Source organism: Siniperca chuatsi, linkage group LG10 (assembly GCF_020085105.1).
Source record: "Siniperca chuatsi isolate FFG_IHB_CAS linkage group LG10, ASM2008510v1, whole genome shotgun sequence".
NCBI lineage: Eukaryota > Metazoa > Chordata > Actinopteri > Centrarchiformes > Sinipercidae > Siniperca > Siniperca chuatsi.
Window position 1 is genome coordinate 5,558,356 of NC_058051.1, and position 19,102 is coordinate 5,577,457.

Genomic DNA, 19,102 nt, shown 5'->3' on the forward strand with positions numbered 1-19,102 from the left:
TTAGGGCAGAATACATCTCGGTAGGCGGCGTAACAAGGAGGAATATCCACAGACTGTTTCTCTTGCGGACTCTCGATGGATATGGTGAAGACTGGAAGTTTCTTCGGGCGAGGAGGAGATGGTGAGGGCAAGTGAGGGAAACAGTCTGGGAAACAGGAATGACCCCACTGCAACACCTCACCAATAGTCCAGGAAATGATGGGGATGTGTTTTTTTAGCCAGAGGCGCCCTAAGATCACCTCCGCGGTTGAGCCCTCCCGAACCAACAGATGTTGTTGCTCCTTATGCAGCACTCCAACTCTGATGTGACGGGGCCGGCGGCCTTTCGGATATGGGCTCGACTGAGGGGTCTTCCGATTACTGCATGGATCTGGTAGATGGTGGGAATGGGTATGGTGTTGAGGTGTAGCTGGCAGCAGAGAGTGCCGGAGATGAAGTTGCCGGCTGACCCGGAGTCGATGAGGGCTTGTACTGGGAGGGACAGGTTGAGGGTGATCAAGGTTATTTCTGTCGCTAGCGGTTTCACATTCTTAATGGAAGGTAGGATGGCACGCAACATGGGTCGGAGCGGTCTTATGAGAACAATGACTCTCTGGCTGGCGGAGGGAGGGGATGGACTGTTGCTGGTCCTGGTGTTTGACCAAACATGCCTGCATACAGGTAGCTACTCGGATGGCTAGCTGGATGAACCTCTTGAGGCCAATGGTGTCTTCATATGCGGCGAGATGCAGTCTTACCCTGGGCTCCAATCCCTGACGAAAGGTGGTGATGAGGGATTGTTCGTTCCAGCCGCTAGCAGCGGCGAGGGTCAGAAACTCCAGGGCGTAGTCATTGACGGAGCGGTGACCTTGCTTGAGGTGGTAGAGCCGTTCGCCGGCGGATGTATCCTCCGCTGGTCTCCCGAACACATCCTTAAAATGGGAAGTTAGTCAGGGATTGGGTCACTGGTCCATCTTGGGTCCAGATGGATTCGACCCACTCGCCCCTGGAGCCGGGAGATAACAAAGGCTACCTTTGAGCGTTCGGTCGGGTACAGGGAAGACTGCATCTCCAGGACCAGCGACCACAACAGAATGAAGCCGTTGCAATCCTCCGCCGAGCCAGAGAAGGGCGTGGGTTTGGCCATGGGACTGGCACATAACAGAGATAGCGGTGTGACGGAAGCGGATGCGGAAGTGATGGGTGATGTTGCGACTGGTGCAGCGATATCCACCAGCTCCTGGAACGGGTCCGTGGCACTCATGCTGTTGTCGTATGGGGTCCGGTCTTCTTTTACAGACAGAGTAGGCCAGAGACACCAAGATGGAGACACAGATGATTTATTGCACAAGATGGAAACAAGCAGTGAGTAAAATGGTGGATAATATTTACTGATACCATCCCTAGCTTAGCGGGGTTGGAGATCTGATATTGAAGACACACACACGGGAGACAGGAGAAACACAAGACAGGAGTCGGGAGCTCAGGAGAAGGGAAAGCACTCTTTTCACAGGTTTGAGTCCAAAACGTTGTTGTGCAATATTGAGAGTAGTGTCCTTGTTGCAAACAAGACCGGACACTGACTGAAGTGAGTGGTGTGCTTTTGTACTGGGGCTGGAGTGTTGCAGATGGAGATCAGGTGTGTGATTGGCAACAGGTGTTCTGATTAGAATTCTGGTGAGGGAGTGCGTTGTGGTTGTGGGGTTGTGGAGCCTGGCATGTCTGTGACAAAAACACTGGATGAGCCAAATTCTTTTTTCACCCTCACAGTGCAGGGCAAGAAAAGCACACACACCACAATAGTAATAATCATTTTCATCTGTGTCAGCTCCAGCAACAACACTTTACATACAGCATGTGAGCAAATTAAGAATTACATGAGAGCCCCAAATGAACGTCTTGTCATTCTATGCTCGTGCATTGTTGGATATATCAAACAGGGAGCACATTTCACCACTTGTATTGTAAAACTTTATCTAATAAATGAAATATTATGAGGGGCTTCACTGTGAGAAGGTGGTGAGCATCCCTCACACTCACGATGGTCATCTATTAAGGCTTCAACAACAAAATAAGTTTTAAAATCTATCAGTGATGAGAAAAAAACACTTTTCTTCCTTGATATTATTTTTTAACTCACCGTTGTTTGTAGGAGTGCCAGTTGCTACCATTCATGCAGGAGGTGCCAAATATGGCACAAGCATTGGCGTTTACATAACACACAGGTCTGATTGACAAAATAAATTACTTTAACAGATATGGGTCATTCGGTGTCAAATCAGATAGAGGTTTTTGTTTACATTTTAGATTTTGTTCATGCTGATTTTGTATATCTCAAAAAATACGTTCTGTAAAATATTTTGAGAATTACATAGTTTTTAGATTAGAGCCGTTATCATTACTGGCCCTTTATAACTTGAAAAAAGTGCAAAATGGGTGATTTTGGGGCCCCAGGCAGGCCCCCAAAGTATATACATATGGATGTTTCCATATTTCCAGCTAAAAATACAGTATTTGAATGATGTTATACCAAATTTCAGGAGCTCTAACATAAACAGAATCTGATATATGGCAAGTACAACAAGCCAAAGTTGCAATTTGTTGCCTTTTTGAGATGCCAAAATGGCAATGTGGACACATTCCTAGGACAATGAAAATTTGTATGAAAAGGGGTCTACCGTATATGTGGGCATTTTGTGTGTAAAGTTTAAGTACAAGTTCCTTCCATGTTGTCTTCATGTTTAAATTTAACAAGATATGAGGCTTATTATGCCCAATTGACTACCCATGCATAGACATGTATTCAGCAATATAGCAAGTGAGGTGGAGATTAATGCTGTGCTACAAGTAACAAACAATGAAAAGTGATTATTCCTCAATTGATTGTACATTCACTTATTTGCAGAAAGGAAGCTCTCAAAAGCCATTGCAATGTCTCTGGTGGTCTTCCTATCCAGGTTGTATAGTCTTCTCCTCCTAGTGGTAGCTGGAGCTGGGAGGGTGGACAAAACATGTACAGTTGGCACCCAACTGATATCATCTGATGGATCTCACTTATATATCCAATGACATAATCTTAATCAGGTTTCTCCAACCCTGCTCCTGGTGAACAACCCTAATCAATCATACCTGACGCTAATAATCAGATTTACCAGAGAGGTCCCAGTCTCCCAGTTTTTCCAGTGCTCAATATAAGCATATCGGAAGTCGATGTTTGAAGATACTGAACCCTAAAAATGGCTTCCCACCTAAGATGAAAATGACAACATTCCCAGTGGCATAAAACTGCAATTCTCAAAATTCAGCCAAAATATTTTACAGAATTTCTTTTTTGGTCTCAAATAGCATATACATAAGATTTGAACAAACTCTAAAATGTAAATAAAAATCACTATCTACTTGACCTGAAATGACCCATATATAAAACCAGCAATTTTACGTATTCCATGTCTGAAAGGGGCTTTATTTTAGGCCAATCCTCTAGCTCCTTTTTCACAAAATGTCTTTAACAAAGCAAATTGTATGAATGATTCTGTAAAGGGATGGGTCCATAAGTATATGTACTAATATATTCCTCTCCACATGGTGTACATTTCACCTCCAGTGAAATTCTGCAGTTAATGACTTAATTTAGCCAATCATTTGATCAGGAAACCCATTTGAATCATAATAAAACTCTGCCATGAATATGTTATATGGATAAACCCATAAATGTTAATACATAAATGATCCAGGGTGACAGTGGACAAATGTGACACCCAGGACTGCCCATATAAATCATTCAGACACTTAAATATGAGTTGGCAAATCCACACAGAATTGCACAAATTCCCAGGGCTGGCAAATAAATATTAATGACGCCCCCAATTCCCTCTTTCTCCCTGTCCTTGGTAATTGTGCGTGATTCATTTTGTTTTCTCGGTGGAAGAGGGAAAATCAATCTTAGAATATTGGCTAGGTGACATAAAGCATGCAGATTCCAAATGCCTGTGGTTTTGCAGAATATAAAAGCTTCACATTCTCAGTCAGTGTTCTTGGGAGAGGAATTCAGTTTAATCTTTAGTAGATTTCCTTGTTTTTTAAAGAATCGAATTGTTTGCGGAAGTGAAGTTACCCTGCCAGCAGAGTCAGGCTAACCTGCTCCTAAACTAGACCTGCCGACTTTTAATAAGTGGATATTGACAGAATGTAAGGCAGGAAACCAAATGTTAGGAATCTGTTACCATGGCATTTAGAAAGTGATTTTTAAAATGTAGCCTTTTCTTTCGGTAATTGCTTTTGTCAAGAACATCCTCCCATTCATATCAGTTTTCTACATCTGTCCTAAAAGAAAGCTAGGATACTTGAAGTAGCCTCTCCCTTTGATGTAACCACAGTGGGGCTTTTTAGTTTCCATCCTTATGCATTTAAAAGCGTCCCAATAACCCCCTTTGATTTCCCTTTTTGCATAGATACATCAAAGTGACTGCATCCTGAGAAATGGGGGATCCCACCGTGTCTTCTCCAAGTCCTGGATGATCTTTATTTAAACTCAGTGGTGAGAGCAGTACTGGAAAATACATGGTGAGTAGACACTGGGACTCATTCATTGCAGGTCTAAGCTAAACTGAACCTTTATACAACTTAGAATTGAGGCCTGGCTTCTGCTGTTCATCGAGTTTCCCTTAAAAGTTATTATTTCTACTTTCTGCAAGATTCAGCAATCAAAATGTCTTTGTTTGCTTGTATGTCAATGTGAACTGAAGTAGGCTTATACATCCAGTATGCAAATTAGAATGATATACATAATATAATAATACTTACATACTTGCTGTATTCCTCTGCATCCTATGACGGCTCCTTGGGCAAAGGCTGGAGAAGAAAAGTAGAAGGTCAGCATCGGAGGAACAGAGGGCCAGCCTTCACTAACATTTTATTCAACTTTCCCTCAGCACATTGGCCTTGGACACAGAGCAGCATATGTCCATTTAAAAAGCACAGATGGCATGTCCTCCAATTATATCTTAGGCGAGACGATGGAAGCTGAAGGTTATTTTGTTCTCTCCCATTTTTTATGACCTCTGAGGACGCCACTTCTCTCCTCGACCAGCAAATACGAGCGAGTAATGGCCACCTCATCATCCGCGTTAACGAGTGAGAGACCTTTCCTTTCTTCCATCAATGGCATCACACAGATAGAAAATGTTATCACATTAGCTGTAGGGCAGGGTGATAAACAGTGTTCCACTTTGTTTCTCTGTGAACAACAACTTTTTGCCTCCTACATTCATCTTTAGGAGAACACACAAAAACACACTGTTTTCCCCTTGACCGGAGGAAAAAAACAGCTCCCTTGCCTTCTTAATATTAGAATGAGCCACTTTTGTGTAGATAATGACTCGGCTAATCATAATCAGGAAGCTAATGGTCTGTTTAGCCAATCAGAGGAGCCAAGGCGAGACGGCTGTCTGGGCAGCGCATTGGCATTCCCAGCAGCCGCTGCTCTCCTCTCAGCTGTGCCAGGCTATCTGCAGCAGCGAGGCAGACTTGGTATTCCGCTGCCCGCCCGGCCTGTCGTCCTGCGCTCTGTCTGTCTGACCAGCCGAATGGCCCCGGCGCTGTCGAAGAAATTCAGTCCTCTGAAGAGGCACTGATCCATCACACCTCTCCAGCAGCATGTCATCTAAATGCTAAGTACTTCCACTGCATCTTTAAATCAAAACAAGAAAAGAAATGAACACGGGGGCGAGCGGTTGGAAGGGATAAAAGCTTATAAGGGCACAATAGAATCTGCCGAGCAAACCCTTAGCTTTTTGATTACATTCATTTTCGAGCGAGAAGAAATGTGGGAGAGGAGAAACAGGGTGAGAGGAATGTGCATGAGGGACCCAGAGACCTTGTTATCCCTTCAAATGCACAAGGAAAAAAGAGAAAGAATGGATATTGATACACAAGCCCCAAAGGTTCCTTCAAAGAAAATAGTATGTTGTTTGATTTCTCTCCAAAAACCATCATGAATGTACCTGAGCTGCTCCCACAATAGGACCCCCTTCTCTCCCTTGTCTCCCTGTCTCAGTCGGACTCTTTGCTATTGATTGGAGGGATTCTTGAAGTCAGAGCAGAGTGCTGAGGGGGCAGAAGCGGCACTATTAACTGCTCTTACTAATTAAAAGGGTAACAAGGTGAGTTTGGCCCCACGGGACGAACTGTTCAAGAGACGGAGCTGGCTGTTTGCCTTGCACACCGGTAAACAGTGCTCACCGCCTATGGTGTTTACAAGACAGGAATCCAAGGACATCGAAGACATATTCATCTCCCGCTGGCATGAGGGATGAGGGAGATTCACAGATAAGGAGTGAGTGAGAGAGAAAGAGAAAGCAGGGAGCACACTAATAAGCGCTTTGCTAATTGCTTATGTTGCAGTGAAATTGAAACATTTGGACCTCGTCTCTGAGCTTGGGGTGCCCTCGTTTCATCATCACTTGTAAACATTGAGCACTGTGCATAAATGATAAAGTTTCACAGTTTAAATGAGGTGCACAGTCTGGATCTTTGAGAGAGTGCCAGTGGAGATTGGCAAAAATATTAAGGGATTCAATTAACTTCCTTCCTTATCATCAACACAGCATATTTTAGGATCAAAGTATTTTTAAGATACAGTATGCCTCACATTACACAAATAAAATCCTCAGCCAAGGTAGCATTACAAGTCCCAGAAATCTTTGTAGCTGAGAGGGAAAGCCACTGCAGGTACAGCAGACAGCTTGTTTGTTCAGTGCTCATGGGGAAACAAAGAAGAGACTGCATATTTGGTGGCACAAATTCTCACCAGCAGCCCACCCAGTCATTATGGAGACAGGCACTGTGCCATCACTGCAGTAACTAAATATCTTTGTCTCTCTTAACAAGTGGACTCCTGCACAGGACTTAGTTGGTTTCATCAACTGCAGACTCATAGAGGTTCCAGTCATTACCAGCCACTAGTACTGCTGTTGTTATTAGGCTAACAAGCACAGCTACAGCCTACTGAAGACCCTGAGTGGATGCTTCATGCCCAGACTGAAGACCCTGAGTGGATGCTTCATGCCCAGAGTATGAGCCTGATGTACAAAATCATCCAAGCATCCGACCCAGAGCTATCTCAGAGGAACAAAACCAACATTAGTTACAAAGCATCTGGTTCTATTTGCTGCTTCATTTCTGGGGAGGGAGCTACAGATGAACCCAACATCTACTGTCAAAAAATTCTGATCCTTTACTGAAGTAAAAGTAGCAATATCATAATGCAAGAATAGCCCCTTACAAGAAAAAGTCATGCATGAAAAATTATACCTTGCAGTGTTTTTGAAAGTTTTAGCTCTTTAAAGCTGCATTCATTGAACAAACTGTAAACACAACAGTGACATTTTATAACCTAATAAAGTTGTTATGGTTAATATGTTAGCAAAAAATTGCTTAGTTACACATCCAGTAGAAACAGAACCACAATAGCATTAAAACACAAGGGCAGTTCAAAGCCTGGCAATGACAGAACTTCAAATAGGGCAGTGGGGTAAAATGTGTTGAAAGTGACAGCAGAAGGGACCACATTCACTCCAGGTCTGAGGCAGAGAGGAGAGGGGGGCAACATTCACCTGGCGAATGCAAACTGAAAAAGGAACTCTTTTAATATATAATGGCAGTACCAGAAGAGACAAAAACAAAAAAGAATGCGTTGCTTTTTTGCGCCCTGTGAATGAACACCAAAAGAAACATTAGATACTATAAATGTAATCCTGGCTAACTTCCTGCAGTATTAATGTTCCATAACAAAACACCTATGATAACACAAATGAAAAAGGGGAATGGAACGGTGGTCTTGGTTTAGCTGTTTCTCTCTTTTCTGAACATCTCTATCAGTCTAACCTATTTCAATATATTTTCTGCATCAGTCCACACGCTATCTCCTGAAGACTGATGATCATGCCACCGCTTCAGACAAACAGATGAGTTGAAAGGAAAGGAGTGCATTTTTCTTTTCCACTTGATAAACAGAAGATCTGTAAATGAAACCAAAATAAAGAGTATATTTGCTTGTCGAGCGTAACCTCTGTGTACTCTGTGTATGTTTGGCAGGAGCACGTGTGTTGTTTGAACGTTAGTCATTTTATAAATGTACATCCAAAGCCAAAGCGGCCCGGCCACACTATGTTATCCCTGAGGATCCAGAGAGACGCTGTCAGATACATTATGAATGCGACTGTCAGTTCACAAACAGGTATGTCAGTGGAGGTGAGCCGGTAACACATAAAAGCTAGACTTATGCTCTTTTGTCTGATGTATGTATCAAAGAAAGGATGGTGGTGCGTTCAAGTCATTAGAACAATTAATTAAAAATAATAGTCCCAGTTAATTGCAGATTTGCATCTCTCTTGGCAGATACTGCTGCAAAAAACTCCAGTAAAAGTAAAACTGCTTCTTTCAACCCAGCACTGCTGAAATAGATTCTATTAGTTGTGCACGATTGTTGGAATTTACTTGCTGGTGCACAGAATTTAATAATTTCAACTGCAAATGAGACTGAAAGCCAGCAGAGCATTGAAGGACACGGTGCACATCATGCATATCTAATATTTGGAAATGCTCTGGCCTGGTTTTTAAATGCATTTTGAAGATGCAAACATTTCTCTAATGACCTCCAGCCCTGATTTCCTCACTAATATTTTCCCGATGTATTAGAAACAAGACCATTTATAACATATCCTTTTACTCAGGGCCCACTTTTTACTGTATCCTTCACAGCCTTCAGTACAAGGAGTTACTATTCAAGAAACAACCTATTTTACTTCTCTCATTATGCACTTTATTTAGGCTAAATTAACGCTGCTGGTCACAGCACTACAGCACCTAATAAAAGTGATTTCACTGTCATAGACCACCTTTATCTAAAGATGACATCCAGAGAATACAAATCTGTTTGCAAGAGGTTCAGAAGTCAGCTCTGTGACAAATGAGTCATAAAAGAACAAAAAGCAACAATTTACATAACCTAAAAAAATACACTCAAATCATGTAAAAGACAAGTGCAAAGTCACATACTGTACACGCTAATGCAACTGCAAATTAGGCTGAAAGCCAAAAGAGCACTGAAGGACCTCTTGAAATATAGATTTTATTCTCAGTAGGATGAGCTATTTAGATAAAGATTTGGTAGAATCGAAAGGAAAAATGTGTCTATAAAAATGAAATCACAGATAATTCCGCCCGCTTCTTTGAAATAACTTACTTGTATAAATGAAATTTTATCAATTCAAGGAAGTTGTAGGAAAAGGTGGAATTGCAGTTGGAGGAAAAGTGAAATGATGTCACCACAATATTAGATTTCACCAGTTGTTTTGACACATTAGAGATAGATGACATGCTACAGTGCTACAGCAGGACATTTTTGGCAGTGCACCTGAGGCTCAAATTTAAACCTTATTGCTTTCTATTTATTCTTACTTGGGCACCACATCCTTTTCCATCCTTTACACTAATGATACCAAGCCAGCCAGAAATCTGTCATCTCAACTCTCAACACAACTCTCCAACCTCACCAACTAATCAACAATTCATTTCAAGAAGATGCACACAAACAGTTGTGTTGCTGAGAGAGCCTGGGAGTGTATTGCTTTGCCTTTGAGATGCAAGCTCATTAGAAGTCTGTCTCTGGTCAGATGGGTTGCCAGCACAGCAGTGACCATGACTTGGCTGCCTGGTCGTTTGTCGTAGACATTGAAGCCTTTATAACTGAGGTGCTAGCAATATATATGTATAATGGACTATATATCATCTGTCCATGTCATTTTCTCACCTCATTCCATAAGTTCTCTGTAACTGGACAGGAACATTTGTATCTATGTTGTGCCATAAATCAATTTTTCTGTTTGTTTTGTCCACCTGCATCACATTTGTAACGTTTTCTATTCAAACACCTGTTTCCTTTTTCTCTATTATTATTACTTCATTGTTTCCATACAAATCAAGATTTTGTGTCATATGGCAAAAATTTTATTTCAAAAAGCCTGCAGAGCTAACTGGCTATGATGTCTTCATGTTTACAGCAGCATTGGCAGAACTACACACATTTCACTAGCTTTTCGCCCTGGCTGACGCTGGAACAAAGAGCACATAGCTGGAGGAGGGCCACCAGAGCAGAAAAAAGAGAAAATGCTAAAAAAAAACATGACGCAAGCCTCTCTGACCTACTGGGTTGCGCTCTGCGTGTATGTCTATGTGTATGCTGTTCATTTTGCAACTCTCCTTCGTTTGGCAAAAACGCCCAACTGCAACTGTTCTGTTTCTCTCCAGGCCACACACTAGCTCAGCAGTGGCATTTGTTGTGTGGGTGTAGGATTTTTTTCCCATCTACTGATGAGTATTGTCTGAGGGACAGAGTACACATGAAACCGCAGTCTGAATATGATCAAATCAGGGTTTCAAGTACTTATATTTCACAATTTAAGCTCCTTCTAGTCTGTGAAGTGACATTTGAAGCCAAGAACATAATATTTGGGAAAATAGTCAGGTCTAAACTCTGCACTGAAGAAGCACTTCTAAGCGTAGTTTCAATTTGAGTCATCACTTGATTAGCAAAGGCTGATAATAGAGCTCAGTAGTGCTCTCAACTGAGCTCTCACCAAGCAGGGAGCAAGTGATACAATCGCACAGCCCTCTTGCTCGCCTGAAAGGAGAAAAATCTTTTTACTGTTCTGAATCCAGTCTGTCTTTCTTGTCAATTTTCCACCTGACGGCCATTTCCACCTCACATACATTCATACAAATCCAACACACAACTGTGCTCTTGTGTAACCTAGCAATTCACATACACACCCCCCTGTCAAGTGTATGAAACTGACCTCATAACACCCCACCTCACCCCTCCTGAATTGCGCTTTCCACCACGGAGAATATCATATGTAGACCTTTCAGCGGCTCACTAGTGAAGACAAATTGCCAGCTTGTTTGGGGGGGCCTCCAGAGAGTGATTCATATTAATGGCTAGCTGGCAGTGGAGAGCGGGCTGCATATGCAAACTCCATTAGTAGGTTAGGCTGGAGTGTGCGACCTGGCAGTGCCACCGTGAGCTGCACACACAGGAGGGCGGGCTGCAGCGATGAGGATGTGTTTAGAAAGAGTTGCAGGTGCAGGAGAATATGTTTACAGTATGTGTGTGTGTGTGTGTGGGGCAGTTAGACTGGTATTTCATTTTATCAATATATCAGGTTTTATTAAGACATTTATTTTAATATTCTGCAGTAATATTTATTGTAGAATTAGAACAAAAGCATGCTACATCTGAAAAGTAACAGATGACAACACGAGATGGTCACGTGGAGAAAGATACATACAGTATATATGTTGTATAAGTACACAACACAGCTGCTCAGTTAAGGAATGTTGTTATAAAATCCTTTCCCATCTTAAATTAACCGGTTCCACAAAGTTAATAATAAATATTTTCACATATTATCAAAGTTTTAACTGCTGTTGGTTTGCAGTCTACTCCATTATTTTCCCAGGTAAACTTATGTAACAACAAACATATGTATTCTGTGATTTAAACATATGATCTTCATAGTTCTGAATTAGCTTGTGAAAGATAAGGTGTAAACGTCAGTAGGTGACATCAGATTTTTCAACATGTCAGATTAATTTAATCAAGATTTCATATCTTATACTGCTCATCTCATTGTTAGGTTGTAGTTATAGGTTGTGAGCATTAATTAAGTATCTCTGCCTTCTCAGTGGATAAAATACAGATCTCAATTCAACCTCTACGTCATTCTTAACTTAAGCTACCTAACAATTGTTGAAAGCTTAACTTAAATAAATTCGATAAGCAAATTTACTGGATATAGATTTGATAAAATGCTAACCAACCACAACCATATGTTTAACTGATATTTAGAGTATAACATATGTTATATTAGATGCATGATCTGCCACCATCAGGTACATTTGTTTCTTTATTTTAGTGGCTAACTCCACCTACATCAAGCCTACGCACCACACCATGAATAATGAGCGCAGCCATTATCATTTTCAGAAACCCACATTGTCACACTGAATGCTCCTATGTATTGTGATTATGTACACGTGAAGACAGAGTCACTCACAATTAAAACTCCCTCTCTACACTCTTTTTCTCACAGATTCTTGCACAGAGATGTGGACAGACAGAGCTTGGCCAGTGGCCGAGTGGTAGCCTGGTCCTCTATCCCGTTCCCTCGCTCTCTCTCCACATCGTTCTCTCCATGCTTCAGCCTGATCAATCCTTTTTATAGATTTCTCATTTTCATTTATCTTCCAGAATGTGCTTTCCTCCCATTTCAGGTCTTACAACAAATACCTCTGGATACTTCCTCTCTTCTCCTGCCAAATCCTCCCTATCCCTGCCCCCTCAAAAATCACAAGCATTGTGATTAACTTCTGCAATAAAACTCTCCTCAGCAACAGCTAATTGAGAATATGCAGTGGAACACTTAATCTGCATTTTTATAAATGTATGTACAAAAGCAAAAAACTAACCTAAGTGTGCTGTCAGGGTAGATTACAGCAGGATGGGAATGCGTGCGTGAAATCTGACACAGCTGCCCAGGGCTGCTGGACGGAGGAGGCGGAGGAGCGAGAGAGATAAAGAGACAGCAAGTGAGCGAGATAAAAGAAAGTACGAGAGAAAATCAACAGACCCAATCACAGGTTGACCTTTGGCCTTGTGTACCTGACGATGAGGATAGCAGTCTCTCCTATTCTGTCTGTCGTGTCATCTCTTGCTGACATCAACATGCTGTATTGTGCTGTTTCACTCGCTCTGTCTCTGTAAGTTACATCCCTCTGCTTCTTCCTTTAGTCTCTCTCTCTTTATTTTGACATCTTCATACCTGAGGCAGATATCTGTGTATTTGCTGCTGTTTGAACAGATTTATTCACTTTATTGACACAAAACGTAGAAAATCACAATCAAAATTAGTCTTTTAGTCTGTAAATCGGCCGGGCTGTTATATCAGCCACTATAACTGTATGGCAGTTAAGTATAGACATATATATGCCAAATATATGTTTGTCAAATATATACATATATATGCCAAATATATGTTTGAGGTAGTTTAGAAATAGTGTCACCATTACATAGTTTGTCCGTGAGAGAGACAAGTTTATATTTCAACTACAAAATGTCCCGTTCCTGTCTAAGTACATATCTTGGTCACAATTTTTTTTAATTTTAACTAATTTAAGGGATCATTAACAAACATGTTTGTTTATTTTATGTGGTTATGTAAACAAAAGTGAATATTGGCCAATATATTATTATTGGATTTTTTTTTACTTTAACCTTTTTGGTATTGGTCTTAAAATCCAGTATCTGCGGGGCTATACATTAAAGCAAGCTTATGTAAATTTTGCTGGATGGGAATGGTAATAATGGCATATGCAAAAACATAGTGCAGCACTAGGGAGTCATTAAGTCAGCTAATTGACTCATTAATGTCAGTCATATAATATCCAGCTAAGGTTCGCTTGCATTAGCTAACATTAGCAAAGATAAGCCACTGGTCATACTAGATGAAAGCAGGGTGGCATTAAACTGAGCAATAGAGGACTTTATTGTTTGGAAATTCAAATTTCCATTTCTAAAAGAATGAATATGCCATTTGTCTTTCAGAATTACATAGTCCTGCTTTAAAATTTGTGACTATTGTTGAGACAGCCTTGGGACAAATCAACCTTGAAGGTCTAGTCTACTAAGCCTCTAAGAATATTAAGTGTGTTAGTGTTTTTAAATAAGCAATGAGGACCAAATGGAGCAATTATTTACTATAATCAATATATTACTATAATCATTGTTTTTACATTTACAATGGATCACATGACTGTGTATGTGGGGTTGCTCGTAGCAATGAACTAACAAATATTATCACCGAACTTTCTTTTGCTCATTGTTTTGGTTTGATGGCCAGCAACTTCGGCCACAGCAGGCAGCTGTTTTCAGTAAAAAACCTCTGATAAAGTAACTGTACGCTACCTCCCCAGCACCAAACAGCAGACGGACAGAGTTAGCGACTAGCTAGTGAACATAGTGGAGCATTTAGCCAAGAAATAGATATTTCCCTCAACATGTCAGATTAATTTAATCAACATTTCATATCTTCTGCTGCTCATCTCATTGTTAGGTTGTAGCTATAGGTTGTGAGCATTAATTAGGCTGCCACTCAAAACTGAAGTGTCTGTGCCTTCTCAGCAGACAAAATACAGATCTCAATTCAACCTCTACGTCATTCTTAACTTAAGTTACCTTATAATTGTTGAAAGCTTAACTTAAATAGATTGGAGACCGAAACCTGGTGCCCAGAAACACGACTCCATTAAATGCAAATGTTGCTCTGTATCTGCTGGATGTGTAAACAGGCAAACACTTTTTGTTTGAAACATTTTCAAACAACAAGTTTGCCATATCAACTTAAAAAGTGATAATATGTCACTTTGTTTAGAACTTGTTTCTGCTCCCCCCCAAAATGGCCAAACTTTGTAAATGGAAGTTCACATTAGATCAGCAGATCTGATTTTAGCAGGTGCCAGCTTTTTGCTAACCTGATCCTGTGGCTTGATTGACGCTTTTAAAGATTTGACACAAAAACAAATTTTCTCGCTTACCTCTAGTAGAATCTACTGTAGCCATGTAGAGAGTTTAGATATTCCACCACCACAATACATAGGGTTGTCATAGGGATTTTTTTTTTCTAATATAAATTGTTCACAGTGAGTATTGTGGATTATTCAGAGTGACAAGGACATTGTTTCTGGTGAGGTTATGTTGCTGTTGAGTTGAGCAGCTCAAACGAGACTATCTGCATGGCTAGATGCTACTTGAGGTGACGTGATGTAATGCGGTTTCAGATGGTGACATACAGAAAGCAGTTTCCAATTTTGTAACTGTTTTCAGAGATCAAGCAACCCGTAGCTGCAGAAAGTAACATGAATCAGAGAAAATTCAAGCCAAAATTGAAAAAGCTGAACACAAACATATACATATAATACTAGTGGAGCCACTGTTAAGAGACACGGCTGGTGGAACTGTGGAGGGAATATAATTGTGTCTATTGGACATTTCAAACACAGATTAGCTATCAGCACCACGTCAAGATAACTGCTTGAAGACCTGGTGAGAAAACTGGCCTGCATGATATAAAAAGAACAGAGAACTCCTCCATTTCCACACTATGCATAAAGTTGCATAGTGTGAAATTGCCAAGTAGTATAGTGTGAACCACACAGCTACAGTGATACCTGTATCCATGGCGACTTAGCCAGTGACCAGGCAAGTAGTAGTGCTCGGAGAGCAAATATTGTTGGCCAGTCTGTAGGTGCCTTTAGAGTTTTTTCACTCATCGCTTCCATCACATTCATAATACTTCTTTTATTATGATACAAAAAACTAAAATATCAAGTTAACCCACACCTAGATTGATAATGGTATGATGGCTTTGTTGTTCCTGAGTATTTTTTCACTGCTGAATCAAATTTCAAGTTAATCACAGAGCAAAGCCTCAGTCAGCACTGCAGCATTAGCAGCTCTGAGGCATTGGATGCATGTTGCACTGTGAGAGCCTACAGTGGACCAGATGACACCATATTGAGGGTTTTAAAAAATTTAACATGTTATGTATTCATTTACATCTCTCACAAAGTCAGGGAGAGGTCATAGACTGTTTTCAGCTATTATTATTTTTCTCAGCACTACACTAATATCTAAAATGTCTGATCTCTTGTTCGAGCAAATTATTTAGTCATATTTGAATTCAATGTGAGTTTGTAACAGGCTCAAATCTGAAGAGGTTCTGTATCAGAATGGTTTCAAATGATTTATTTTAGGTTTGGGAGGAGATACTGTATTTGAGCCTACTTAGTATTCCTAGTAAGATGCTGGTGTTTCTGACTAGTGTAAGTTAAGAAAAAACTTTTGTAAAATATTTTTCCAGATAAAAAGCAGAATACTGATGAGGTTTGGTTTCGACTGATAGCCAGGATAGTTTGGTATGCATTTTGTCAATGCTAATGTGATATTGGCAATGCAGAACTAATCTAGCAGCTTTTATATCTTTGGCTGCAGACCAAACAGAACAATATTAGAGGTGGGTTAGAACCAATGATGATATGACCATGTTCATAACATCTTCAGAACAAGTCAATTTTATTTATATAGCCCAATATCACAAATCACAAATTTGCCTCAAGGAACTTTACAATCTGTACAGCATTCGACACCTTCTATCCTTAGACCCTTGATTTGGATGAGGAAAATTTCCCCCAAAAAAACCTTTAATGGGAAAAAATTGAAGAAACCTCAGGCAGAGCAACAAAGGAGGGATTCCTCTCCCAAGACGGTTCTGCCTCTCACGATTTTCTTTACAGTATTATTAATGTACTGAGTCCAAGAAAGATGAAAAAATATGAAGAAGTGATACCCAGAAATTTGGTTTCTTTGGTTTGTTCTAGTAAGACGTCCCATAATGACGTCCCGGCTGTGACATCACTGACCATGGTAACAGAGAATGTTTGGAAGTTTTAACCCACAGAGAGCAGTTCAGCATTACTTTTCTACCCTTTGTGATTCAGTATTGATGCAGTCTTTGAAACCTGGGAGCTGACCTAGTTTGCTGCCTCTTGCCCTGGGCTGTGGCTTCACATAATACTATCAGCTGCCTGGGGTTACCCATACTGAAAAAGTAGGCGTGATGCTGTTAAATGCATATGATGTATATTAATGTCACGTCTTGTAAATTACCGTGACAGTCTTGATGCGACCGCTGCCCCTGGTGCAGGTCCAGCCAGATCGGTTGAACAGGAGGCTGCAGACCTCCCCCTCCAGGCAAGGAGCCATCTCACACCACTGACGGCTCCGCACAATTCGTGCTGGGAGGGCGAAAGACAAGAGGGCAAAGAGGCAAATTAGGCAGACAGATTCATATAGAGAGAGGCTTCACATTGTCAACTTTTTCTGGAACAAACAACAAAACTATCCTTTTTATGCTCACCAGACAGGAAAGCATCTTGATATGAGGATATGTCTACAAGCCTGTAGTATTTTAATTAGGTTCTTGCTGAACTACCATGTCTGAATTGCCTGTGGTAGTAACCTTTACAGACCAGCTGGCTGTCCATAAATTACACTCCTGCTAATGCTAGCTTTCACTGCAGCTGTAGTTTTGATTGCTTTTTGACATTTTGTTACATTTAATATGACAAACCGAAAGGTTTGTCTAGGTAATGTTCTAGGTAAAAAGTAATTTGTACCATTTTACAACATAATATTGTTGGATTCTTGAAGCTATACAATGTTTTCCCAAATGTGCACTCAATGGACAACACACCAAATAGTTGCAATGTGAGATCTTCAGGCGGTTTGATGCTGTCTGTCTTTTCACCATTAAGGCCAGACATAGTGTGCAGTATATCACAAAAATCTTGGGCATCTCTTCGTGTATCAGAATAGAGCTACATAGCAGGAATAGCAAGAGTGCGGACTCATTGTTGGATCACAACAATTGATGAAAAAGCCCTAGCCACCTTATCCACCAAGTTCAGAAGAACTTCACTACAAAATTCTGCAAGTAAATAAGGAAAATGATCAACCTTTGCAAAAGAACAGTAGTACTGTAATTGGGATTGCATTTGTGGAGATATAATGATGAAATGGACAATTTCAATTTTTACTTTTTAAAATTAAATGACGACAGTAGAGAGATGACAGGAAATGGGGGAACAAAATGCAACAAAGGTCCCCGCGACCCTTAAGGATAAGCGGGTATTGCTAATGGATAGATGGATACATTTTTATTTTATACAGTTGTAATGCTACATTGGACATTGTTACAGCAATACTGTTCAGTTTTGGCTGATATCAGTTAGCTGCACATATATCACAATGTAGACAATGCAGGGCAAAATAAACTGTGAAAGTTGTCAGGCCATGGACAACTAACCTAAATGAGATTTGAGATTTGAGAAATGAGTTTTGTTTTGATTTTGGAAGGAAATACTGTAGGTGGATACGTTATATATGATATACCGTAAACATGCTAGCAATTTTGTTTAATCTTATGTTTCGTTAATTCATGCACACAAATTATTAATGTATTATTCAATACATAGATTAGAGGGAGTGGATTACAGATTAGAAAGGCAAGAACAACAACACCAACAAGCTTCATTCTTCTTAAAGTTATTTGTCTGCTGCAGGCTGTCAGAGTGAAAGCCACTGATGCTTTCATTCTTCCTCTGCAGTCTGTCTGCATGACACTGAATTAGCATTCGCCTGTAGTCGACGCTGATAAGCACTGATTGTTCTTTACACAGCGTGCTAAAGCAACACTGAAAGGTTATCAGCCCTCTGCGGACCTGGCCAGGGCCGCTGCTCCTGCCTACCCACGATCCCCTGGGGCAGCACATTGTGGAACGAGGTAACATGGTCGTCAAATTGAAAGAGAGGAACTACAATTCGTTGAATGTCCACAGGAGAGCTGAGGGTGGAACAGAGAGGGAGCGAGAGAAAGGGAGAGTAAGGAGGAGTGGAAAGGGAGGCCTTGTGACATTTTGCTGTGAGGTATTCCTGGTCCAGGCCTTGTTAACTGTCTGAAATTGGTCTTTGGAGTGTCAGACCTCGACTGCTGCTCTGCAATAAAGATCTGTCATCTTGTGGTATTTATCTAGCCAGCTGAACAGTACCCTTATGTATGTAACCACACAGACACACACACACACACACACACACACACACACATACACAATTACCGCTCTGTAGATATAAAGCCATTCTCCCTCAGCAAATAATATATATTGTTGACACGTCGGAAGAAGAGCTGTATTTTTTTGGTCTGCCCTCACAGTGTAGTCAGGCAGCTAGGAGGCACAGCAGTAGAACAAAACAATCCAGAAACCTGTCATCTCATTGAACCGAACAAGCTTAAGAAAATATTAAAGCTTCGCAACTCGAATCTGAGACAAAATGGTCATTTCGGCTTCACCCTGAGCAGAGATTCTCAGTGAGCAGAGGAAAATCTAAAGTGACCTTCCTCCTGACACAGCAACATGCCGTGGTGAATTTTCATTTTCACAGCCATCCGTC

The 19,102-nt window shown here is 40.8% G+C and overlaps 1 protein-coding gene across 4 annotated transcripts in view; it reads right to left on the minus strand.

The window, feature by feature from the left end:
* The window catches only part of tafa5l (TAFA chemokine like family member 5, like), a 50,919-nt gene that overhangs the window by 8,082 nt on the left and 23,735 nt on the right, over positions 1 to 19,102 (minus strand). For 2 of the 4 annotated variants that reach the window (XM_044211701.1, XM_044211703.1), the window contains exons 3-4: positions 16,763 to 16,890; positions 4,783 to 4,830 (exon numbers count right to left, since the gene is read on the minus strand). In XM_044211701.1, the coding sequence (XP_044067636.1) occupies positions 4,807 to 4,830; positions 16,763 to 16,890 (152 nt within the window). In that variant the 3' untranslated portion in view covers positions 4,783 to 4,806. Of the gene's footprint in view, positions 1 to 2,868; positions 2,972 to 4,782; positions 4,831 to 16,762; positions 16,891 to 19,102 lie in introns of those variants that run through there. The other 2 variants (XM_044211704.1, XM_044211702.1) reach the window with 2 other exon arrangements.